Source organism: Adelges cooleyi, unplaced genomic scaffold, assembly GCF_023614345.1.
Source record: "Adelges cooleyi isolate 19-005CV unplaced genomic scaffold, UGA_ACOO_1.1 ACOO_flye_CR_arks_rails_tigmint_CR_PRNA_41, whole genome shotgun sequence".
Taxonomy (NCBI): domain Eukaryota; kingdom Metazoa; phylum Arthropoda; class Insecta; order Hemiptera; family Adelgidae; genus Adelges; species Adelges cooleyi.
In genome coordinates, this window is record NW_026096090.1 from 2,265,794 (window position 1) to 2,291,630 (window position 25,837).

Here is a 25,837-nt window from a genome sequence, read left to right on the forward strand (position 1 = left end):
ACAAGAAGTATAGTTAAGTTAAAAAAATATATATATAAATAAATAAAAACAATATAGTATAACCAGAGCTCAGGATGAAGGATATTGTGGCATTAATTACGGGAACAACGCGGGAGTTAAGGATGAGAACTGGGTTAGGATTAGAGATGCCATGCGAGGCAAGGAAATTAAAAAAAGAAATTCTTTCAGAATAAAGGGAAGGACACTCAAAAAGGAGATGGGAGAAATCACCGATAGTTTCCTCCTCAAGCAAGTGACAGAAAGGTACCGAATTGAGCTCCATCTTGAAGGCGTGGGCCGGGAGTAAATTGTGACCAATTCTGAGTCTAAACCTAAGCCTTGTTAGATTTAATAGAGCTCGGAAGTCGAAATATTCTTATTCTCAATAGAGTGAGTGTCTGCAGTATTGTATTATTGAATAGGATCAAATATAAGTTATGTATTTATACCAGTGGTTTTATTTAAGACAGTCTCGGTGACACATTTATTTGGTTTGTAAATCTGATTTATTTTGTGTTCTGACAGGTTTAATAAAAATTTAGTAATTTAACAGTGTTCAAACGGATCTAATGAAGATGTATTTGGCAACTAATCAAAACGACGACGATGCAAGTAACACTTCCTATGGTTGATCGAATAATATGCTAACATCGGCCAACAAATTTAAACGGTTCTTTAGTTTTATAAAACGGAATAATAGCATCGGTCACCGACTTTAAAGTGTTGTTTTGGCCTAAATAACTTCGTTAGAGTAGCCCAAGTGTGATAAGTGAGATTGCACTAGGCGCTCGAGAGTCATTTGAAAGATAATATGCGAGTTGTGTAATTTCCAAACTTTGAGATTTAGGTTGCAAAAAAAGTGTTTGCGACCAGGTTATTAAAAGTTGATTGCGTTTTGCGCAATATACTATTGTAAGATTATTAATTACTGACATAAATTAATTGTTTAAAGAAAAACTATTCATGGGGGTGCTTAATAAAATGTAATTCCTCTTTCTGGACATTCTTAATTCATCAAAATATGTCGAATAACTAGAAAAACATTGTCGTTTATAAGATCGTCTTATCTGTTCTTCGCATAGTAGCGCTTATATGCTCATGCTACGCATTTTTTTACTTTCAAACTTTGCCAGTTTTACGGACGTATATATGAACACAACTTTCTATACTTAAAAAAAAATAATTACTAATCCACCGTATAGAGTTTTAGGGTTCGTACATAATATATGAATAGTTTATGTATTGAACGGTGGTAGTAGTATTAGAGGAGAGGAATGTCACGTTTTTTTTTTTGGCATGACGATTGTTGTTATTATTATTGAATGTATGCGGTACGTTCTAGTGATTATGCTTGGGCACACCATTGCTGTAGGCCCGCGACGCTTATATTATTATTGATGACGAAGGTCGTCGTTCGGGCGCGAAACCAGTTTTCGATGTATGCGCGCCGCGTGAACGGACCGCATCGAATGCGTAGAGACGTCGCCGGTGGACGGACAGTTATGTCGGTCGGTCCGGACGCACCGGATGTGTGGTGTCCACGTTGTTGTCCGAATTGTTCCGTCGTCCATTTACCCCGTTTGAAGTGATGGTGTGTGGTCGGGTCTTCATATGTTAGAGGCGCTGCTGTCGTCGTTGGCCCTGTGGTTCCAGTGGATCGCTTGGCCCGTTCTGTTGCTGTTGCTGACGGTGGTCGCCATGCCTCCTTCGACTGACGGCGGTCGCGTGCGAGAGGCTAAGAGAGCGCTACTCGGCCGGGCCGATGCCGCCGCCGCTGGCCGAAACGGTTGCCGTCGACGGTCTGACTCTTCGCTGGTGGCCAAAGGCACGGTGTCCAAGATAACCGAAAAGTTCCAGACATCCAAATCACTACCGACGGCGCCGTCTCATGGCCACCACCGGGCCGGCGTCACTCGTATACCCAAATTTATTGGAAAGACCGGATCCGGTGCAGTCAAACCTCCCGTCAAGTACGAGATTAAACGTAAACAAGAAAAACTCTTTGGCAGTGCCGAAGAAGACTTGATGATGTCCGCTTGTAACAAACCCGTGTTTTTTAAATCTCTGACGTTTGTCGCCGACAGTAGCGCTTCGTCGTCGTCTGCCGACGATCCCAGCAGCTCTTCGGACTCGGAAAAATCGATTTGCGAACAGCGACACCATCATCGCGACCAAGTCGATTCGGGAACAACAGGTGCCGTCTTCGCGGAAGTATCCATCGATAAACCAGGGTCGCCGGTGAGCTCGGGTTACGAGTCGGTTGAAGAAACCGTCATCGCCGCCGCCGCCGTCCCGTATTCGTGGGTCTTCGGCGACGTCACAGACCAAGAAGACGATCACAACGATGTCTGCACGCCGCCTTCCGGTTTTGCCGGAGACGGTGACGTCGTTACCGTCACATGTCCCGAAGACAGGCTGGAAAGGCTGGTCACCTTTACGACACTGTCAACGACTGCTTGTCCGGCTTTGACCAGCGCAAAGCCGGCGCAAGACGTCGACGTGCAGCAGCCACCGCAGGCGTTCGTGCCCCGTCGCAGTCATTTCTGCAGCAACGCGGGCGTCGCGTCCGCCGCCAACGGTTACTTGTCGCCAATTCCCGAATGTTCGTCCACCGAGCCGAACAGCGTAGAAACGGTCGACGGAGACGATAAGGTAACCGTGTTAGATTTTTATTGTTGACATTTTATTTCGTGAGAATAGTCAAAACTCACGTACGACTGAAGTTTTTCAAACCAGTTGACATTAAGTTTTATCGATTATAAACAAATGTCAGACCATTAAGTTGCTATGTTGTAACCGTCGTCGGCTAGGCAAGTCATATTTCTTTTGAAACGCCCAAGGGAAATATTTTAATAATTACCTCCGATGTGTGCAAGTATGTGTGCTTTGTATAGGGAATCGGACGGATAAACGATAGTGTCGAAACGAGTCTACTGTAGGCCCGTTTCTAATAACTAGTATGAACTTGACATTGGACAGCCTGTGGGTTGTCGCCGCAGAGGATATTTACTGCTGTCACGCGATTTATCGATTTCGAAAATTAAAAAACCTACATATGACCTTAACGTTAATTTCCTTACCGGCGGCTATGTAACGGCTTACTATCGCGCTATAACGGCGGTGGCTATGAAAAGAGCTGTACTATGCTACCCTGTCGACCGCTAAAGGAGTCGTATAATTGTATGAGGAGAACGACGCTTATGATCCTTAAGAAGCATTTTAAAACAACATTCGAATTTCCCCGCCTCGCATACGTTCGAAACTAGTTTCTGAAAGTGTTTCTATTTTCAGCACGTTGCTTACGCGTACAAAAACAAATCGGATTACCATAGGGATTTAGCAATGGTCCAGTAAAGATCATCAATAGCTCTAACGCGATTTCTACATAATGTATTATAAGCCTTTGAGGTCGCACAAATTGCTATTTCGATATTTTCGTCGTCTCGACTAGCCGCGGTCATCCTGTGAAAAATGGTCGGTTCGTCTGATTCACGTGTCGGAGAGGAAATATGCGATTTCCCGTTAGGTCATCGGCATTGGCGGCTGCGTCTTCGATCGGATTAATCCGAAGAAAATAAAATAATATCTATATATATATATATATATTACAAAAATATAAAACTGGTTTGCTCGCATGTACCCGCATGGTAACGTCGGCCGTTTATAATTTATTCACAGATTTTGTATCGCTAAATTATGTCTATATATATATATATATATATGTGTGTGTGTGTGTGTGTATGTATATTATTATGTATTTTTATTCTATATATTTCCTATACACACACGTACGTGTAACGGTGCTCTATGCAGTTAGTTATCGGAGGAGGAAGGTAAATTGATGTTTACGGGCGTTTCATTATACATGTTTATTTTTATGCGTTTATAATATTATTGACAATAATATAAACTATAATTTATAGTTAAGCATGTATAAATCATAATATAGGGCGCCTGAGTCGAATAATAAGTTTTACTTCCCGGACCGTTTGACTCGGCCACCGTCGCAATTAGTCGTGACATTTATATCATCTATAACATTTCGATATCATGTTGTCAAGGCGATGGTGCTTCCTAACGGGAGTTTCCAAAGTCATCGTCAGCTCAGTATAAAGACCGAGGAATATATATGTTACAAACTAATTTATAAGTAAATAATGCAATGAAGCTCTGATCAGTCATGTGATGCGTGTCATTATCAAAGCATAGTGGCTGTTGTTGATACAACCTATATGTATATTTCAATTATTTTGAAAATAAAAGGACTCGACTATAATTCATTAGCCTGAAGTTAATACTGTTGGGGGTTTTACGCGTTAGGATGGACATACTGATTATTATTAGTCGGTTACATCAAGATTAAAGAAGTGGTTTCTCTAAGAAATATAATTACTATATTGTGTTCTTGGTCAGGTTCAAGGGCGTTTCTTAATGTAGTCCTGTTGTTCCAGCGATTGTGGGCTGAATTGTGTTTGTTGCATTCAATAATTGTGTTGAGATCTGTTCTGCCGACTTTACAAATGCATTTATTGTTAAAGAAGTGTGAACAGATTGGTTTCGAGTAGCCAATTTGGATTCGTGTTATTACTACTTTTATCGATTTACTATTGGGTTTAAATTTGGCTGGTCGCTTTTCTTTGGATTTGTTTATTGGTCTTTGTATTTTTGTACAGTCGGCTGTTATATATGCCAGCGCAAATCGATCATCGAGTTGACAGTTATATAATAATGTTATACAAATACACACAGTAAGACCTATAAGTCATAATATGACAATCCTCGTAGTTGAAACTTAAACCAAGTTAAAATCAGAATATTTACTTGTCAAATTTCTCGCTAAGAAGCAATTTAATGAGACAATATTTTTTTTAAACTATACTGGCCGTTAGGGAAATTCTAACACTTAAATTTAAGTTTAGAGTAGGTTTTCGGATGATACGACTTTTGGGACGTACTGTATACAATACACATGGACGCCTGTCTAAACTAAACGTACACCCATATTGGTTTGATACATATTTAGAGTTTTCTGACCGGTAAAATAAAAAATGGTTTAAAAGTGTAATTTTAACTCGTTGAGAAATCAAATGGTTCGAGTACAGTCCCGAGTTCATAAAATATGATCAAGTGTCTAAATAATAATTATACTTGAACCCGTCAGGTATTCCGGATCGGATCGTTTTAAGAGTTTGTGTATACTAAACATAATCACGTCTGGTCACCCTAATTTAAGAAATTACACAGTGTAAAACAACAAGAGTCGTGTCTAACTTCGATGATGCACGACAAGCGTTTCGGAGTTATTACACTCCGTCTCGTCTTCGCATTGTAATCGTATTACACGTTGTCGACAAAAAAATATGGTCGTCGTGCAGCAGTAATAATAATAACAATAATAATGATAATTTTAAATTCGTTTCATATTAACAAATCAAATTCAACACATTTTTATTATAATAAAAATAATGTTATGCAAACCACGGATCTCTTTTTATACGTTTTTCGTTTATTTAAAAAAAAAAAACCTACCGCGTGTTGTTGAACGTTCTAATTAGGATGAACTTTTGCATTTACACGGTTAAGTGAACTCGTTTTCGGTGCACGCGGCCGCCGGTTTAGGATACGATGTGAACGTACTTTGCGGTTTGCCGGTGATGATACAATAATAATATGTACATTGCAATATAACGACCTGTTATTTGTGTTATACTATTTTTTTTTTTCCGAAACTCATATTTACTGACTGCGTACTTGTTGTTTTGGTGTAGATATTTTTTCGAGCCGGTGTCTTGCAAACACTGGAATCTCAACGAGACGAAAAATTATCCGGTATCGTCATACAGCTGCAAGCCCAGTGTCGCGGTTATCTGGCCCGGAAGGACTATGCCAAGCGCAAAGTCAACGACATAGCCATACGATGCATCCAGCGGAATGTTAAGAAATTCATGGTGGTCAGGGACTGGCCTTGGTGGCGGCTTTTGGTCAGGATAACGCCCCTGTTGAACGTGCACCGCGCCGAATATGAGCTCAAACAAAAATCCGTAAGTATACCCACGGTAAATCAATATACATACATCGGTAGCAGTACCCGGATTTCAAAAATTATGCGTATTTTTGATTATATTATATTTTTTAACCTTGATCTATAACTGCGAAAAAACTCTATTTTTGTTTACAAATCGCATATTTGTTTAAGATACGACACAATGAATCGTCTCGAAATAATTTTAAGACAATTTTGCATTAAACTGACATTTGCGCATACGATATTTCTAAGTTAAAGCTATAAATTATTAAAGCAAAAGTATTTGAATTTAATTTCGTTTTTTAATTAACAATTATTAGTTAACTAATTATTTAACTTAATTATTAAAATTTGCAACAATATAAACTACTGACCAATTTGACTAGTTTAGAATAGTTACTTCTCAATTTCTAGTTGTTAATCCAGTAATTTTGGAAAACTTGTTATCGACAAGACAAAAAATTTAGCTGAACAGTTATGTTAGGTTTTTTAATTTTTCCAAACTATATTTTAGCTAGCCAGCCTAGACAGAAGTAAATAAGTCCAACCTCTTCTGGTTTTTCGTCTTTATGAGAAAGGTCAGCCAAATCTTCTCTTCATTAATCCATCAAGTTTCAATTTTTAATCACTCCACACATCTACATGTCTTTACATTAGACTTGTCTAGACCCTCTATCGGTATTTGTTTAAAACATTAGACAATTCTAACAAAATAAATATAATGGTAATTAATATTAAATCTTAGACATAATCATAACTAATGTGTCTTTGCGCGTTTACAGGACGAACTGGATCAATTGAGAGCCAGGGTGGATAAGCTGGAACAAGAGCGGTCACAGTTGAAAAATGATAACGAAAGGCTCGAGCAGAGAGTAAGTAGAAAACATCACTGTTCACTTAGCCACCGGTAGTTTTAGCATTTAAGCCGTTAGAGCATATGATCATTGGTCGGCGGCCAACGTACGTTTAATTTCCTCGCGCCCAGGCAGCCCGTCTATTTATAAGCGACCGATATTTTTAAATGCGGGACTCCGGTTAACAACAATTGACGCGAAAATTCACTCGGCCCATTCAGTCGCCTGACACTTCCTCAGACATTCATTGCTGCTTACGGGCATCGCGTGTGCGCTTTCTCGTTCCAAGTCCGCGTTCGACTCGTTCTCTACGCGTTTCAACATTCATCCCCGTTGACCATGTACACGCCGGCGTTGATGAGGAGACGTTACGGCGTTACGCCGTCGCGGTCCGTCTCCCGTTCCCTATCGCCCATGTCCTACCGGTCTTGTCATTCGTCGTCGGCCGCCGAACAGAGGGAGTTCAACGCGAAACTCATCGAGCTCCTCAAAGCTAACAACAAGGTCCTTACTGACCGTTTCCGGCGAGCGTGGAGAAACTAGTTTTAAAACGTACCGTGTGCATTGTTTGTTTTTTACAGTTGGCCGAGACCACAGCCGATCTGGCCGAAGAACATTCCACGGTGACGATGGTGTCCGAGCGGCTGGAGTTCGAATCGGCCGAACGGCAGAGACTGGAGAAGGAGCTGCAAGAGGTGCAGGCTGTCAAAACTCGACTGGCCGAAACCAACGAGCAGCTGGAGATGCAACTGCTGTGCATGAGATCCACCGATCCATCGCTGATGTCGTCTTCGTCGTCGGTGGCCGGCACCATGAGTGACGACGACAGTGCCGTGGCCAACAGCGACAAAGGTGACCAGTATTACAGGCGGAGGTACGAAAGAGTGTGCCGGGAGTTAGACTACGCCAAGAAGCGGTTGCACCAGCAGCACAATGACGACATGGAACAACTAATGGCCATGAAGAAACAACTGGAGAAAAAGGTCAGTATGAAAAAAAAATACTAAATACATTTTCTTGAAATAAAAAATATAACGCCGCCGTCTCGATAGTTGGCCGGCGTGTACGAAGACGTAGAAGAACAACGTCAAATTGTCGCTCAATGGAAACGTAAAGTCAACAAACTGAACTCCGAATCTAACGACCTCAAACTCATGTTAGAAGAGAGTAATTCCAGAAACAATTTGCTCGAAAAGAAACAAAAAAAGTAAGCGCCGACAATTAATTATGGCTGTTAAAATTTCAAATTTTTTACGCCACGTTCGGCCAAAGGAACTCTTATATTTGGTATTAATAAAAAAAATTACTTTTTTAGATTCGATACCGAACTCCATTTGTTACAAGAGGAACTCAAAAAAGAAAAAGCTCAAAGAGAAAAAATTACGAGAGAAAAAGACATGGCCATATCCGACAAGTTTGCAATGGAACAAAATCTTAGTGTAAGTTATACATTTATATTAACATATTTGTGTTGAAGTTTTAGTTAACGTATGTGTGTTCGTTTTTAGAGCGCCAAGTTAGAGCTGGAGCTCAAAGAACAGAAAGTGACTGGTTTGAATCGCGAGCTACAAGAGTTAACGTTTAGCGGTAACACTGAAGAAGAAGTGGCCGCTCTCAAACGGTCCAAACATCAACTGGAGAGCAAGCTCAAGGACCAAGAAGAAGAATTGGACGATCTAGCAGGACAAGTGCAGTTATTGGAACAAGTAAAAACTCGTCTGGAAATGGGACTGGAACAGGAACGGAAGGAGCACAGGAGAGAGCTAGCGCAGCGTGAGCAGGAAAACGAAGAGACCCGTTGCTCGGCAGCCAAAAAAATCAAAGCGTTGGAATGCGAAATCGAAAACGAACACGAAGAACGCACTGCCTTAATAAGAGAACGTCACGACCTGGAGAGGCGCCTGGTGGACGCAGAGGACAGAGAACGCTGCCGAAGCATGAATGACCAAGAATGCATAGCCCGTTTGAGGAGGGACTTAAAGAAGCTCAAAGCCCTGTTGAGGGACGCTCAGACCGTGCAGGAACAACGTACCGACAGTCAGGCAAACAGGATAGCCATGCGGCAACTGCGGAACCAACTAGAGGACGCGGAAAGCGCCAGGGATTCGGCCATCAAAGCAAGGCTGATGACCGAAACAGATTTGGCCGAAGTGACAGCAACGTTGGACGAAGTGCAATCGGCCAAACGTATCGCTGAAGAACGAGCTGCCACTCTGGCTCGGGACAAGAACCATCTGCAGAGTCAACTAGACGAGAACGAGGAGGAACTGGCCGAGGTTCTGAAGAAATACAGGGGCACGGTTCACCAGTTGAGCGCGGAACAAGCTACGCAGCAAGAACAAGCGAGCCGCATAGCCGAGCTGGAAACGGACAAGGGCAACCTGCAAGAGCGTTTGGCCGAGCTCACTTTCCGGTTGGGCAATATGGAGACCCACGGTGACCCGGCGGGCTCGTTGAACCTAAAACGCTTGCAGTTGCGGGTCACCGAATTTGAGTCGAAACTGCAGCTGGAACAGACCACTCGTGCCAGGTTGGAGGTGCAAATAGCCAGGTTGAAAGAGGCGGCCGAAAGACTGGAGAGCGAACGAGAGGCGGCCCAGAGCAAGGAAAATGCGGCCCTGGAGACTGTGCGTAAAATGCAGAGATCCCTGAGGGAAGCCCGGGAGTCGATGGCTGAGCGGGAGACAAAAGAATCGGCCGACTCCAACAGAAAGAGAGCTTTGGAAAAACGGGCGGAACAAGCCGAGGCGGAAGTGTCCACCGTCAAGGCGGATCTGGCTTTGGCGCTGCAGCGAATTGACGACTTGCAGGCCGCCATGACGGGTGACCTGGAAGATGATGACGAATTCCAATCGGACAGCGATGACGATGATGGAGACAGTGACGATTCTGTTAACACGTTCCTGGCCAATCAGGGAACAAGAAACACTAGCGTTTTACAACAACAAAAAGTGAGTTCTTGTTAAACTAACAAAATCTGTTTAATGAGATGAATCATCTGATATCATAACCAATTTAAATGTCAAAATAAGTCCTATGTATATTTTGTCGCTTTTAGCGAGGTTTCATTGGGATAGACTTTAATTTTCCAATTAGGTTAGTTTGCCAAACACGTATAATTTTCGTTTATAATTCAGTTTTTGGTTGTTCAGAGCACCCAAAATAGGCACAATCGAATTATCTAGCAACTTATCTTTTAATAAAAAGTGATATTGAATGCTTTCAAAAACTCTAAAATAGTGATGTAAAGAAAAAGTCTATTTTTCAAAATTTCATTTGCTGTCGTAGTGTTATATTTTATAAAAAAATTTCCCAACTTTATATATTATGTTCTTCTTGAAAATGTTAAAAATTGACTTTTTACATTTTACTTCCTTATTATGATGAACCTCTTCAATTTGCCATATTCTAAAAAGAAGTTATTAGTTATGTGTATTTAACATAACTGACCAATGGCCGTCGTCATCGGTTTAGCTTGAAAAATAAGTTTAGTTAAACAATACTAAAATTGTAGACTGAACTGTACATACATACGAAACTGGTCAGGACTGCGCTAAATTTTTGTAATGAAAATGTAAACACAATTTAAATATTATTAATTCAATTATTATTTTATTTTTCAGAGCGTCGATTCAAATTAATGGCAATCTAGTGGAATTTGCAATAATATTTCAACCGAACTATAATCGAACACATTTTTATTTTTCAATTAGAAATTGTATAAATCTATTTATTTGTGAATTATATTTTTATTATTTTCTAATTACGCGTCTAAATAGTGATTAAATATTGATTATTTATGTTGCCCATTTAGCTCTCTATTATACCCTCCCCACCCAAGTCTTCCAACCATTGGACTTAAACGCATCCGCGAACAAACACCATTGTATTATAATATTTGTTAACCGTCCACCGACAACTTAATGTCTTTTTTTTGTTTGTTTATTATGACATACATTAATTGTATTTTTTGTACTGAATTTATGAAATGATTATATATTATGTAATAAATGTTGAAATTTTTTTTCTTAATGTTACTACAGTGTCAACGTTTCCTATTTATCGGTAACGGTTACCTAATTACTAAATTAACGATGATTGCCTATTTGGTAAATACCGGTGCGATACTTAGTAACGCCTATCGTTTAGGTCTGCTTTAAAATATAAAATAGTATTTTTTCCGATAACTATTGCAATCTCAACCTATGACAGAGCCAACTTAGGATATTCAAGACGAGCCCGTCGTTTCCGTCAACACAACACAAAGTTTTGAGCCAAAAAAATTTGAACACAACATATTGTGCCAAAAAATGAAATTAAGTATATTCGAAAAAGTCCCATTACTTTGACGGGCGTTAGTTAGGACGGCATCCAAAACATGCAAAGTCTAAGATCAAATGTCTCATACGTTTCATTTTATTTCACGATCACTGAATGCATTATTAAAACATAATCAACTGAAGTACTTATTAAATATTATTAAAATAAATATATAAAATAATCAGATAAGTGATAGCTGTAAACTGAATATGCAAATAACAATAATTAATATTCCTTTTTTAATACAATAGTCGAACAAATTTAGTTTCAAATGAAACATCTCGATATTATTTTTTATTCTGATTATTATAACTGACGCTTACAAACAATAATAAAAATAACAATTATGAAATTAGAGGCGGTTTTTTTTCGGAGGAAATTAAAATTAGTCGACTTGTCAAGCCTCGCATAGAATATTTTAAGTACCTAGTTATTATATATACATAATATAACTCATTATTTTATTAAAGTAAAAAAATTAACAAACGAAAATGAAAAATAAAAAAAAAACACGTTGTATTCTGGTGATGGTAGAGGGGGGGGGGGAAAAATTAATAACAACATAAATTAAACTTCATTTTGTCTCGACTCGACGAAGAACCTTAGTCTATCTTGGACTGTAGACCAAGAATCCGGACGTTCTACCTATTGAAATCAATAATTGCATTTTAACACAAAAGTACGACCAGCGATGCCAAACCAACAACAATTATTATTACCCTTCCTCTGATCCATTTGGATAGACCGGCAGTGCGTCTTTGCTCGGCATATCTACTGTCCACCAACAGTATGGCGCCCCAATCGTTTTTGTGCCTGATGCACCGACCGAGCGCCTGGTTCAGAGCCCGGTACGCCTGAATCTGGTACCACTGCCAACCGTCCAACAGTCCTTTTTCCTTGTGATATTTGTTGTTGTATTCCTTTTTGTGATGTACCGACACCTCCTTGTAATTCGGGAACGGTATTCCCACCTGAACATAATATGTCATAACAAAATTGATTTTAAGCACCGTTGTCAATATTCCGGGGGTTAAGGATGGAGCAGTGGGTAAAGGGCAGAGGCGGTGTGATATTATGATATAATATTATGTAATACATCTTACCGCCACAACGGCTCTAGCGTTGTTGTCGGAAAAGTCCAACCCCTCGCTTATCTTGCCTCGGTAAACGGCCAGGAAAACCGCTCCGGTCTGACCGCCGCGACTTTTGCCTTGTTCGGCCGTTTTGATGGCGTTGTAATACCTGTACATGAGGTGTTCGAGTTCGTCGCCTCGGCGGGGCTCGCACAGCACCGTCTTTATGCGGTTGATCTCGCCCAGCATGCCGGTCAGCTGCCACCGCTCGTACAGCTTCTCCATGAGATTGTACGACGGCATGAAGCACAGCACGCCGAACGGCACGGTCTCGCACACCTTCTTCAACACCAGGCCCATTTCGTCTTGGAACCCGTACGTGTTGGTGTTCTGGTGTTGGCCGTTCAGGTCGACCCGGTTCGGCCCGGCGCTCACCGAGCCCACCCAACACTGGTCGGCCTTGATCACGTGGTTGGCTTCCAGCGCGATCGGGAATTGTGTGCCCAGTTCCGACTGGAATGAGTCCATTGGCGACAGCGTGCCCGACGTGAGGATTATGCTGCGCAGGGACACCTTGAGGTCCTGGAATACCGCCGCCGGATTTAGGCACAAGAAGCTGACGGTGTTCACCCAGACGGCGCGCGAGTCCTTTTTGCTGTCTTTCGAGTTCGACGTGATCCAACCGTCGACGGTGACGGGCTGTGTTCAGAAAAAAAACATATATATTAGGGTGTACCAAAAAACATTTTTTTTTGTTTTTTTTTTGTTCTTCTCTTAACATTATGTTCCTCGGGGTAAAATAATATTTTCCTATTTTTTTCAAATTTTTTCAATTATTTTTAGAGGTTGCAAAGCATCGGTTTTCCAAAAAAATGATTTTTTTTTTAGTTTTTAATTTTTTTAAGATATAAATATCAATTTTAAACAAATGTTGCTTGTATACAAAATCATCATTAGAAAAAGAGGAATAAACCAATATTGTTTTTTTTTTTTACAAAAAAAACTACTATCCAACTAATTTAGGCCTTAGAATGTAAAATTTGCGAAAACATTGATATATATATATATATACCCTTAATAGTATATAATATATTAATATTATATACCCTTAATATGTACCCTAAAATATTATTTTTAGGGGTACAAAATATTTTTAACTTATTCCTCATTTAGTTGCGAAGAATTCCGATGTACTTACATAACACATTATTCTAACGATAGATCAGAAAAAATTAATTAAAAAAAAAAAACAAGTTTTGAATAAATCTACTAAGCTGTTTGTTTGAGTAAATCCGTACACTAAGTAATAGAGCTGACCTCGAACCGACAGTGAAATATATGTTTGTTCGCGATATTGAAGAGCGTTTATTAAAAAAAACGCTTATACGTTTAGAAAAAGTTTGAGATAGCTGTTTTGCTTTTGACGCGACGTACAAATTGTATTTACGTCAAACCAGAAGGAAGTTACCCAAACAAAAACTGTCTGAAACAGACCGGCGAGGAACTCAAAGAGAGAAACGCTGCTTTAAAAAAAAAAAAAAACCCCGTCATATTTATTTCATACGAAACTCGAGGAAACGGAAAATTATCTTGCATAATTCCTAAATTCCCAAAGGTTTAAAAACATTTACCGAGGTATTATTTTTCTCGGGTATATGATATAAACAAGCTTGATAATTAAAGGTAGAATATTTTTTATATAGTCCAACTCTCGTCGAACCGCTATAACCTACACAAAGTATCCACGCTATGATATATGATTAGGTAATGTAATTTAAATTGAATTTATTGAATTAACGTCTGGAAGGCTCAAGTACAGGTACATAATTAGTAAATTACATTAGTATGATCACATGTGTGAGATATAAAAATATAAGTAACGAACAATATAATAATAGTGCAAGTTGAAAATCAGATTTTTATTTACAATTAAAAATTGGAATAATAATGCTTCAGGTCTGACAGACTATTAGAGGAAAAAACAAAGTTAGATAAGTTGCCTTCGGTACAGATCCGATTTAAAGGGTTGTGTTGACCGTAATTTGTGCGGTGGGTTTTTATATGAAATGTTGGACAAGATATGGAAAAATACTGAGGTACGTGGAAGGAAATCTGTTCTAAAAGTGGGGGACAGGAAATGATTCCGTTTAATAATTTCTGTAGGAAAGATATATCAGCTATTTTGCGACGGGTCAAAAGAGAATCAAGTTGAAGATCAATCTGGATACTGTCTATGGAAGGATTACCGAGGGTATTAGTTATGTTTCTTTTGTATCCGATGTAGCGAATGAATCTTCTTTGTATTCTTTCAAGTCTCTCGATACTATTGATAGTATAAGGATTCCGTAAAGTGGATCCATATTCTAGTACTGTGCGGACTAGAGAACGATAAAGAACGGTTGGGCATTTTTCACTTTGGAAAGATTTGGTCGATCTAAATAGAAAACCCAATGTTTTTATTGCCTTTAGGCTTATTTGTTCTATATGAGATGTGAAAAAAAGATTAGACTGAAAAGTTACCCCAAGGTCTCGGTATGGTATCAAGCTCGGGCAGGTGGATATTTCCTATGGGATGACCAAATGCGATTTTATTTTTAATACGGAAAAAAGAGATTGTAGAGCACTTTGAAACGTTTAGACTAAGACCATTTTAAAAATGCGTCCAATTCATCTTGTAATACGGAGCAGTCTTTAAGGCAGGAAATAGTATGTAATATATTTTAAGATCATCTGGAAAGAGTTTAACTTTACAGTGTGTAAAGCAATTATCAATATCAATCAGGAATAGTGAGAATAATGCAGGGGATAGATCACCTCCTCGAGGTACTCCAGAAGTCACAGGGAATTTCGATGAAAAGTGTCCGTTAACGGCAGTTCAATTAAAATACATACATAAGTCTTGCGCTTACCCGTTCGCCGTGTTCGAACTTTTTAACGTGCATGACTTTCTCCAGCGACACGTGATAATCGTTTTTGTATTTATCGTCAAACAAAAAATCGAAGACCGTGCAAACCGACGTCAACAACTGTTTGGTGGCGTTGCTGATTTGAGAGTCTTCTTCTTTGCCTTTTCGACCTTCCGACTTGTCCGGTGTATTTTGTTGCTGCTCGTCCGGCGTTTTCGGTGGCTGCTCGTCCGGCGTCTGCGGTTGTTTCTCCGCATCGGTTTCCTCTTCCGTTTCTTGAGCCACGGCCAAGCTACAGTTTTTCTATACGCGACGACAACGCGGCAATTATAAACATCACACAAACACTGACGACGTCAGACAAGTCGGCGCACTTACTTTGAACGATTCGAACTTGTCCAGACCCAAACCGTACTCGTTGAAACTGGCCACGGTGTACACGCCCGACCAGGAGATAACGCCCCGGTTGTAGTCGTCGTACGACTTGATGCCGGCAGACTTTTTGTCCGTCCACACAGACAGGTCGGACAGATATTGGGCCTGCAAAACATTCCGGATGAGAAACACATGCCAGACACAGATGGCAACAACGTTAGACAAGCCTCACGATTGCCGCGAACTCCACCGAGTTCGATCCCAGTTCGGACATTTTCTCGCAGTCCATTTTCGCCAAGTTCAAATTGGTCTGGTCCAACTGCAGGCTGGCCGCGTCCCGGCACTGGTCCTCGATGTTGTGAGCTTCGTCCACGATGAGCACGTGCCCTTGGAGATTCAGTCCTAACTGTGGACAAAAATGGCCGTTGCATTGATATGAAGTACAAAGTCTAGATCCGTTTATACATCATAATGTAGACAAAAAGTTGTAACTTATCCGAACTTACAACTTAACTTGGAAATTATTTGAACGATCTCCAAGTGCGATTTTCAAGTAATTTTTGTTTAAAACATCATTTCGTATACATAAAATATTATAATATTTATATTACTTACAAAATATACGTATAAACATGTATGCACATTTGTATGTTTTACTAATAATTTATAATACAATAGTATCAGTGGCGTAACTAGAGACTAAAGCGCCCAGGAGCAAGTCATTTTTTTGCGCCCTATGTTACACGTTAACGTGTATAGTAAAGCGTACAAAAACGCCCTAAATAAGAATGCGCCCAGGGGCAGCTGTTCCTCATGCGCCCACGGTAGCTACGGCACTGAATAGTATAATTATTTATTATTCCAATAAATTGTGAACAAATCATTCGAATACGAATTTGCAGTGAATTTAGGTATATTATAATACATTCACTTTTTGATCAATTTCGACGACATAGGTATAACACGACAATATGTCTTGAAACCAGTTTTTGTATGTTTTACAACCAGCCGTTGTTTAACGGATGGAGTATTTAAGGTAAAGGCACATATTCGCCGACGCGAACGTCTTTCCTTCATTACACAACACCCTGGACCCGTAGACTTCGACCTACGATTAAGTACGATAGACAAATTTGGAGTACTTACCGTGCCCCTGATGATCGGGTCGATGACATAGTTGTAAGGGCAGAAAACAATGTCGGCGTTTTTCATCAGCAAACGCGAACCGTAATACGGACACGAAACCCGCTTTTTGCCCATTTCGACTAGTTCTTCGACATCCCACACCGAAGACAGTCCGTGCGCACTCAACTGGTTGTAAGTGCCTAATTTCAATCCGCCGTTGTCGTGAAAACTACATTTGTCGACCGATATTCTATATTTCAACGAATTTCTATTCCTCTGAAATAAACAAAACGATTAAGATTAAGAATCGAAGCAAACGACTAAACTTTTACTTCCCTTAGCGCATAAGCGAGCGCTCACGGCGGTTAGAGTTATGGCCGTGAAGCCACGGAGATGTGTACACTGTACAGTGAAACGTGAATAGAGAAACGGCGACGAATAGACACTTACCGCTTTTGGATCCAGCAGTTCTCTACACATTTCGGTCTTAGTTTTGAATTTGATTTCTGGCGCCAAAATGTTGATGTCCTGAATGCACGTGTGCTCGCGACTGGCTAACACGCAACTCCTGAATAAGCGGAATCGTTAGGAATCCGTTGGTAAACCACTTACAGATTCTACAACTCACTTCACGTCATTAAAGTTAGTTCTTTTTAATTCTTTAACGATTTGCGATATCTGCTTGTGGGTCCTCGTGCAGAAAAATATCACCGGAATCTTGGGCCTAACGAAAGATTTATGTTCATTTTTTTTTACACACAAATTTGCACGCATGAACGTTGTATGAGGAGCCTAGCTTCACAGTAACATCGTTATTATTATTATTTATATTCTCACTTGGTTTTTCTGGGCGGCATGTTTTTCTGCGCTTGATTTTCACCATCCTCGTCTTCGGTCATCAGACTGTTGTTGGCACTACTGTCGTTGGTCATGATCGAGTCGTTCAGTTTACCCGAATCGGATACATCCTAAACGAACAAATCACAATATTGCACATCTAAAGAACGTGTTTTGTTTTGCGCAATTATATTTATATACACCCGACGACTAAACGTACCATTTTAATTTCTGGTTCCTTCGTCATTTTTCTTTTTTTCTCCGGCTGTTTGAATATAGCCATCTCGTCGTCCGAATCGTCGTCGGTAATATCGATCGTCGTACACTTGTCACTTTTGACCGGCGTCGACTTAACATCTAGAAACATAGCCAAAACAACGACGCTGTACTGTTTGCAACCATTTCATAATACATCATGTATCGTTTGGCAAACCCTATTTTATTGTTAGCCTTCGAATTTTATTAAAACGCGGTCCACCGAATTATTATTTTTTAATATAATACAAAACATTCAGATGATATTATTTACGTTTTCCGCCGTAAACGGATTCAAACTTATCTCGGGCATAATACGCACACGGCCGGTGGGGTTATTATTAATCGCGTTTACTTCCCCTATTATTTTTAATAACGACAAACTGTGAAGAGGGCTCAGAAAATCCTTTTGTGAGGGGTCGTCCTCCGGAGACAAACATTCGCTGGAGTCATTAAAAAAACTCCTCGAATACTTTTTTTGTATACACCACACAGACCACAGTAGAAAAAAAAGATGGCGTAAAAAGAGAACATGATAATGTCGAAGACGACTAACAAGCACAATTATTATTGTTGTCGTTTAACAAGCACGACCGATGAAAAAATTGAGTTATCGTTTTTAGTTCTAAACTTGAATGCTGTATACAAAACAAATAAATTCGAGTATCCAATTAACTTATGAGATTTTCTAACCGGAGTACCTATACCACAAGTGTAGTTAGTTTGTGTAGACCTATGAGTGTTTTAAGACGCGGTTAAATACTACACGGTATAATGTACGAGTATACCATATCATATGAATTATGATGGTTAATATTAGTACTTACTAATTTGCAATCGAAATTAATGATGTAGCCAGCGATGAAACTGTTGAGAAATTGTTTAGTGTTATTTTGCGTTTTTATACAATTTTCAAAAATATTTATGTTTTTTGTTATGATCTAGAGCTGTATTAACTTTTAAAGCTTAAAGTTTTGAATAATTATATTTAGAATTATTAACGTTTAAAATACTAAACGGGAAGTGTAGTGCGATCGAGTAAAGCGCGCAGATAGAAATTACCGCATTTCACCGAATTTTTCGTGCATCCAAAATTTTAATAACATTTAAAATAAATTATTCATGATAATCGGTGTCAGAATATTTTTAGTTTAAAATTAGTGAATTTTCTGGATAATAAAATATATATATTACCTGTATGTACGGATATTAGATGTAATAGTAATCCAACTGATAAAAATGCCTATCTTTAGGAATGAGTACAATTACACATTAAGGAGTAAAAACAAACAATATTTTACCAATATTGTTGTTGTGTCTGTTTGTTAGAGCGTGTTCAATTAAAGTTTTGTTTTATATTTAAAATAATTTATATTGTTTAAAGTATATCAGTCTTTATTTGAAAAACTAAAACCGTTTTATATACATGTAATAACTATTGTTTTATCCCTATGTTACACATACATATGAAGGGTCACGGGGAAAAAGATCAATGTCAATTTTTTTAAATTCAATTTTTGAAATTTACTAACTTACAAAATGACATTTTAGCAAGGCTTTGAGCGAGAGTTTTTTGGGAGGGGAACTGAACCCTTTTCTGAGTTATCTCCTTCCTATCACGCACGTAACTCCTCAAGTGAGTAAATTTGATTTAGGAATCTGTGGTTAATTAATAAAAACCCGTGCTAATCTACTCAAGCAATATTCATGCGCATCACATCATGCATTTAGAATTACACTCCCTAAAACGGCATTAATTTTGAGAAAATTACAACTTTCAGATTTTTCCCTTTAGTTACACTTTTAGACCTGCCTTTGTGCCAAATTTCACGTTTCTATCTAAACGGAAAGTGTTTAATAATTTTGATAATGAGTGAGCGAGTGAGTGAATGAGTCAGACAAAACATTCTTATTTCAAATAAATAAACAGTCAGATAACTGTAACATATTATAATATTATCACATTAAATTATTATTAAAATCAGGAGATCAAAATTAATTCCGGTTAAATTTTATATTTTACTCAAAAATTTAAATAATATGTGTAATAGTACGATAGCAATATCGTAACCCAATATAATCTCCAAACCCCTATATGTTTAAAAATACCAATTATCTATATTTTAAACGTACACAAAATACCAATGAGTGATCTTACATAAAATATCGAATGATTGCCGGTTAAAAACAAACCACGTTTAACCAGTATTTAAAGAAATAAAGATTGTTGGAACAAATAATTGGACAAAACAAAAATCAATTATAGAGGCAACAGCAATTTTTTTTTTTTACACAAAATTGCCAAAGTACACAAGCCCGAGCCGTCCACCGGGGGCGACGGGTCAAAGCGTATTATTATATCATTTTGGGTAAACCTGCGACCCGAGGTTTTTTTTTATTGAAACGGGCACGTGCGATGATACTACGAAGCAGGAGCGTAATGGGAAAGAAGATGCGGAGGAAACAAAACGGGACAGGATAAAACGGTGCGGTGTGTGGTATGGCGAAGCCGGGGACGGGTGAGGAGAGAAAAGTACCAAGTGGTATCAAGTGCGATGGCCGACCGCTCTTGCGCTACAGACCACGAGCCGACGAAAGCTGACTGCGGCGGCAGTGGCGGCGGCTGCAAGCCAGTAAAACCTGGGCCGGCCGGGGCGTCGATCTTGGCGTCCGCTCTCGAACCCCGGCGGCAATCGATCGCCGCGGCCATTTTACCGACGGACTTCCGCGTCCGGCCCGGCCTTTTTTATTGGACGCCGGTCGACGACACGTCCGCCGAGGCCCGTTGCCAAGGGATACACTCCGGCAGGCGGCAGCGGTTTCCAGAGTTTCACACTTAAAAAGTACCAGAGACCGACGAGGGAAAGTGAAAACAACCAAACATATAATATAATATATATATATATATATATAATAGGTGCGTCGTGAATGTTATAATGTTGGCGAAACCGTCTTCAAGAAAAATGCGAAGAATTGTAAAACGCGTTAATATAGTATTACGAACGGATCAATCGAAACTGGAACACTTCTATACTAATATATGATAATATGAAGTTTGGCGAAACAGCCGAAAACGTTTTTTTTCACGCACAAATGTTGCAATTCAAAAGTTCGACTAGAAAAATTAAGCCGTGAATATGTGTACATAATAGGTATGATAGGTATTCATAGGTATGATAAGTCTCAATCGGCAATATTTTGTTTGGGATTACAAAGACTAGTAGCGAATACTCGTAAACTCTGTACTGTGTTTTAAAAAAACAGAGTTTACTTAAAATAATAACTAAACATACAGCGGGGACAGCACATTCAAATAAGTTGCCTTACGATACAGTTTACTAGTCAGTACATAGTGCATAATGTTTAAATTAAAAAATTATAATTATAAAAACGAATTAGAGATAGAATATAAATGAACCCAATACATAATATTTATATTAGGTATAGCTGTTATGACAATAAGCAATTTGCATTGCTGTAGTGAAATTTATGTTTATATTAACAACAAGCTATGACGATAAAGTATCAATAAAAAACATTAATAGTTTACACGTAATGTAGTATATATATTATTCACCTATATTGACACTAAAAAATGTATTTATTTAATTTTCATGCATTGTTTAATAGAAAAATTAACTAAAAATTACCAACTTAAGCTAAATTTAATAAAAGTGATTACACTAAACTCTATCGTTTTAAGTTAGTTTGGTGAATTTAATGTTCTGTGCTTAAAATATTGGAATAATGTTAGACAAGTAAACAAACTCGAAATTATTATTTATTATTGTATATAACGGTTAAAACTTAAGTACAACACATTTTCACTGTAAAGCAGACAAACAATGTAGGTATTTTATGTCCGTTCAATCTTGATATTTATAATTGAAATATTCGTATTTTTTCAAATTAAATCGTTCTAACTAAATAGAAACTTTCGTATTAGAATTCATTAGACATTTGTGAGCGAGCTACGTTATATTTACCGTACGATTGACCAATTATTTATTTAAAAACAGTTAATATGTATCCGTATACACTACAATAGCTTATACTAATTCTCTAGCTGGAGTCTAGCAGAACAGTTCGCTTTATGCATTATTAACTGTACGACGGTTTTGCAACATTCAAACTCATTCAACGATCCCGGTCGCTGGGATTTGTATAGTGTTACAAACATCAGTTTTATTAGTTCACATTATACGGGTGAATAATCGGGATAGAAAAACAATGTCGCCGACGTTTAATGGATTCGGCGATTCAATTGTGCCTGTATACTTAACACGAAAATCTGATAAGAACGCGGATGAAAGAGAAATGGTTATTTCACCGTAGCGTTTAGGGAACCCGCCGGGACAATAAAAATATAGCATTTATATAAATAAATACTATATATTTCAAATGTACATATGTCTTATTGTTACATAAGTATAATAATATGTATGTGTGTACGTTAGTGCGTGGGGCATTTGACCGTCTATCTGGAGTTTTTGTTGAGTTCTATTGTTATCGTTTATATGAGATCGGCAAACGCTTTAAAGGAAAGGATGCGGGAAAAACGATAAGCCGCATGTGAACACCGTAATCGTATCATGTTTTCATTGCGCCAAAAGAAAGCCGCGGCACGTCAGCAAGCAACACAGCCGGCACCAAGGTGTTTTGTTAAAAGGGGAAAAAATATATATATTTAAGTGTCTTTTGTTTTGCATTCAAAGCGAAATAAAAGGGTTAATAATACTATATGGAAGGAACCCGATTAACTTGGCCGGTTACAAGCACTTTGTTTCGGCGAGTTTTGAGTGCCCACGTTTATTGCACACTGCACGTGTACCATTCTATTATGAAAACTAAGACAATATTGTCCAACGAACAAATTGGCCGAACTAAGTATAATAACACTGCGAAGTCGTACACGGTGTATCTTTCGAATTACCTTTGATTTTCGTACGGTACTTTAAATAGCAATTTTTCAATGTTTATTAAGATGGACAAAAGCCCAGTTACGTTGATTTAACAATAAAATGCATTGTTTTTAACATTGATACAAGTAAAACAAATTATATTTGTATACGTGTAAGGTATAAAATACAAACAATTTCAGACACGAGTGATTACTATAAAAATAACTATATAGACAAGGAAGCTATTTTTCAGGACCCGGGTAGTAAACTGCACAGAGAAGAACACGATAATAATACATACATAGGTCAAAATTCGTCACCTAATACATGAACACTTATTTTAAACAAGTAAGTCGGGCGCTTCAACTTGGTCTGATAACAAAAGAGAAAAAAAATCAGATTGGCCGCACTTCTACGGTTAACTACGTATGTAGCCCTAGACATTTAAGCACCGAAGTATGGTTGTGAGGTGGGCATCAATATATGCAGCACGTGCGAGCAACACATTTAAAAAACTTACACTTCCCACGTTCAAACTGAAAGCTACCATTAGCTGTGGCCTGTTTGAGGGTGTCGGATATAAATAACTTTTCCATACTGTACCGTTGCTGTAAGTGAACGTAATACTTTTGACTTATGCATTTTTAATGCTATTTATTTTATAAAAGTCATTCCCTAACATGTTTGATACGTTTTATTAAAGGAATAAGAAACCAACACCGCAAAATGTCAATTTTAACATCACGAAAACAACCTTTAGAGTATACAGTTTTAGTTGCATTAATTTCCGATTCGTTAAAAAGGTTTTGAGTTTTTATAGGTCTTTAGAGTATAGATCTTTGTTTTGATTTTTGCTACAAAATAATTGCTCATGTTAATATTGACGAGACATCAAATAGATTTACAAATACATTTGCAAATTTATTGTAATCGAGTTGAAAAGATAACTGGCATATTAAATTAAAAATTAAACATTTTCATAGCCCTTACATAATAAATTATACTTTTAAAAAACAAAATAATTAATAATTTATTTATTTCAATTATGATGTAGTAATAAGACAAAGGCGACTAGAAGGAAATGAAAAATTCCATATTTTCATTATATTTTAATAAGTATAACAGAAATTTGCCAAAACGTTAACATAAATAAACTGTGATAATTTAATTTTAATTCGTGCAGCTGGTATAGTCTTAAAAAAAAAAAATGAATAAATAAATAAACAATCAAGCCAGTTCAAAGTTTTTAAAATTAAAATTATGAGACATCATCTTTGTAATTTTTTGACCAGAAGAAAAAGAAATTCGCCGGCTTTGGAACTTTTAACTATTATATAATAGCTATTAACTTGACAAATAGAGAGACATGTCTATATCTATATTAAATATATCATATCTATATCTACATTTTTCTTGGAAAAATTGAAGCCAACTCACAAAGTTGTAGGAGTAAAGGGATATATATTTAGTTATTTTTTAAATTAATACATATAAATATAAATTTACTGTGTGTTTATATGTTATTTATTGCAAACATTTTAATAAAATAAAATTTAAGAAACATTTTTTAATAAAAATACACCCTTTAAAGACGTGGATATTCTTATTACTTTATTTGTATGAGAAAAAAATTCTCAAAGATATATTTGTAATTCATCGCGATGGCAATTTTAATGATACGCTCATACATTATACATTTCAGCCTACAAAACTGAACGGCGATGACTGTGAAAACGTCATGATACATATATATATATGTATATACATATATATATATATATCTGAGTCATGCCAGTCATCGTAAATGAAATGCAAGGTGAAAAGGGGAGAAAATAGGGTGAAAAATGGGTATCATCGAAATGGAATACAACGGCGGTTGTTTAATTTAGCAGCTTTCCTCGACGTTATCCATCCCCAGGCGCTTTTGTAGCTCCCCGTGTGTACTTATATATATATATATATATATATATATATAACTGAAGGGCTCGACACCGCTGTGAGTCTGAAGGTGTCCAAGTCCAGTTGCTATGGATACCAGTGGCTGTGAGCGTGATAATAGCAACGCCTTTCCGTATCCGTTGCCGTGGATACGCCCTTTTTTTAACGGTCAGCACTCTCGGCACAGCTCGTTATTTTTCGCCGCCGTTTAACGACAAAAAGTCGTCCCAACAATATGTTCAAGTATAGATATATCTAAAGACCCGTTCCGGATAGCGAATCCGTCAGGAAACTTCCTCCCAAGGGCAGCGATGTTCATACACAGGTTGCTTTAGCAGTTTCCGAATAAATATTATGTACAATTATTTATTTGTATACATTTTAAATAGAAAATATACTGGTCGACATGATAATTTATGTTTACTTTACTTTTAATAAAGACATATACAATTATAAAGCAAATTAACTCACGATAGCGTTTGAACTACAAATAAAAATAATAATATATGTAATTTTTGTAGGACTCGGATATTATTTAACTCTGACCTGTTTTGTTAGGGTTTACTTTTCAAGCCGAGGGATTTTGTAAATTTTTCTATTTAAAACCCTCAAATGGGTTTCAGTTTTTCTAGAATATGACTACATTATACAAGACAAAGTGAGCCAAAGCAACTGTTTAGGGTTTTCGAACTAGATATGGCTTTCCATTCTTACTACACAGGTAGAGGAATAAATATTAAAATAAAAGGCTCCATAGTCATTCCTATTTTAATTCCTATTTAATTTTTATTTTACTGGTAACACACTCTCATAATTCGCACACATGTGATTGAAATACTGCCTAGAATTTTGCCATTTAATTTTATCATAGCAAAAATAAATCCATATTTTAGTATTTAATTTTTATTTACAAGTTCTTACTTTTCCAACTTATTCAAAAACAATATGCAGTTGTATTAATGTTTTTGCATAAAAACATGTGATGTTTTAGGAGTTACACAATAACCTGAACAGTTTAAGTGTTAATTAATCAAAAATTTGTAAATCTAAATATTTAAATAGGCGATTTACTATAATATTACTTGGAACCTTGTTATAATAGCATTTTGCATTTTACCAGTTATTTATCTTTTTTTGGAAAATATTTAATTAAAAATCCCATATATATATATATACACTCATCATTTTTAATTTTGTATTTACAATTGTAGGTAGTTTATAAGTGTTA

The 25,837-nt window shown here is 37.7% G+C and overlaps 2 protein-coding genes across 7 annotated transcripts in view; one reads left to right on the forward strand and one right to left on the reverse strand.

Annotated features, from left to right (window-relative positions):
- Nucleotides 1-10,916, forward strand: part of LOC126842014 (unconventional myosin-XVIIIa-like) — a 37,622-nt gene extending 26,706 nt beyond the window's left edge. For 2 of the 4 annotated variants that reach the window (XM_050578862.1, XM_050578863.1), the window contains 7 exons: nt 5,769-6,041; nt 6,808-6,897; nt 7,461-7,862; nt 7,932-8,086; nt 8,195-8,318; nt 8,388-9,830; nt 10,503-10,916. In XM_050578862.1, coding sequence (XP_050434819.1) covers nt 5,769-6,041; nt 6,808-6,897; nt 7,461-7,862; nt 7,932-8,086; nt 8,195-8,318; nt 8,388-9,830; nt 10,503-10,520 — 2,505 coding nt within the window. In that variant the 3' untranslated portion in view covers nt 10,521-10,916. Of the gene's footprint in view, nt 1-1,445; nt 2,653-5,768; nt 6,042-6,807; nt 6,898-7,064; nt 7,384-7,460; nt 7,863-7,931; nt 8,087-8,194; nt 8,319-8,387; nt 9,831-10,502 lie in introns of those variants that run through there. The other 2 variants (XM_050578864.1, XM_050578865.1) reach the window with 2 other exon arrangements.
- Nucleotides 10,917-11,417: 501 nt separating this feature from the next.
- The window catches only part of LOC126841775 (Fanconi anemia group J protein homolog), a 31,315-nt gene continuing 16,895 nt past the window's right edge, over nt 11,418-25,837 (reverse strand). For 2 of the 3 annotated variants that reach the window (XM_050578422.1, XM_050578425.1), the window contains 11 exons: nt 17,736-17,872; nt 17,516-17,646; nt 17,307-17,402; nt 17,129-17,246; nt 16,700-16,954; nt 15,786-15,959; nt 15,557-15,718; nt 15,182-15,481; nt 12,303-12,971; nt 11,919-12,170; nt 11,419-11,844 (listed from right to left, as the gene is read on the reverse strand). In XM_050578422.1, coding sequence (XP_050434379.1) covers nt 11,767-11,844; nt 11,919-12,170; nt 12,303-12,971; nt 15,182-15,481; nt 15,557-15,718; nt 15,786-15,959; nt 16,700-16,954; nt 17,129-17,246; nt 17,307-17,402; nt 17,516-17,646; nt 17,736-17,872 — 2,372 coding nt within the window. In that variant the 3' untranslated portion in view covers nt 11,419-11,766. Of the gene's footprint in view, nt 11,845-11,918; nt 12,171-12,302; nt 12,972-15,181; nt 15,482-15,556; nt 15,719-15,785; nt 15,960-16,699; nt 16,955-17,128; nt 17,247-17,306; nt 17,403-17,515; nt 17,647-17,735; nt 17,873-25,837 lie in introns of all 3 variants that reach the window. The other variant, XM_050578423.1, reaches the window with a different exon arrangement.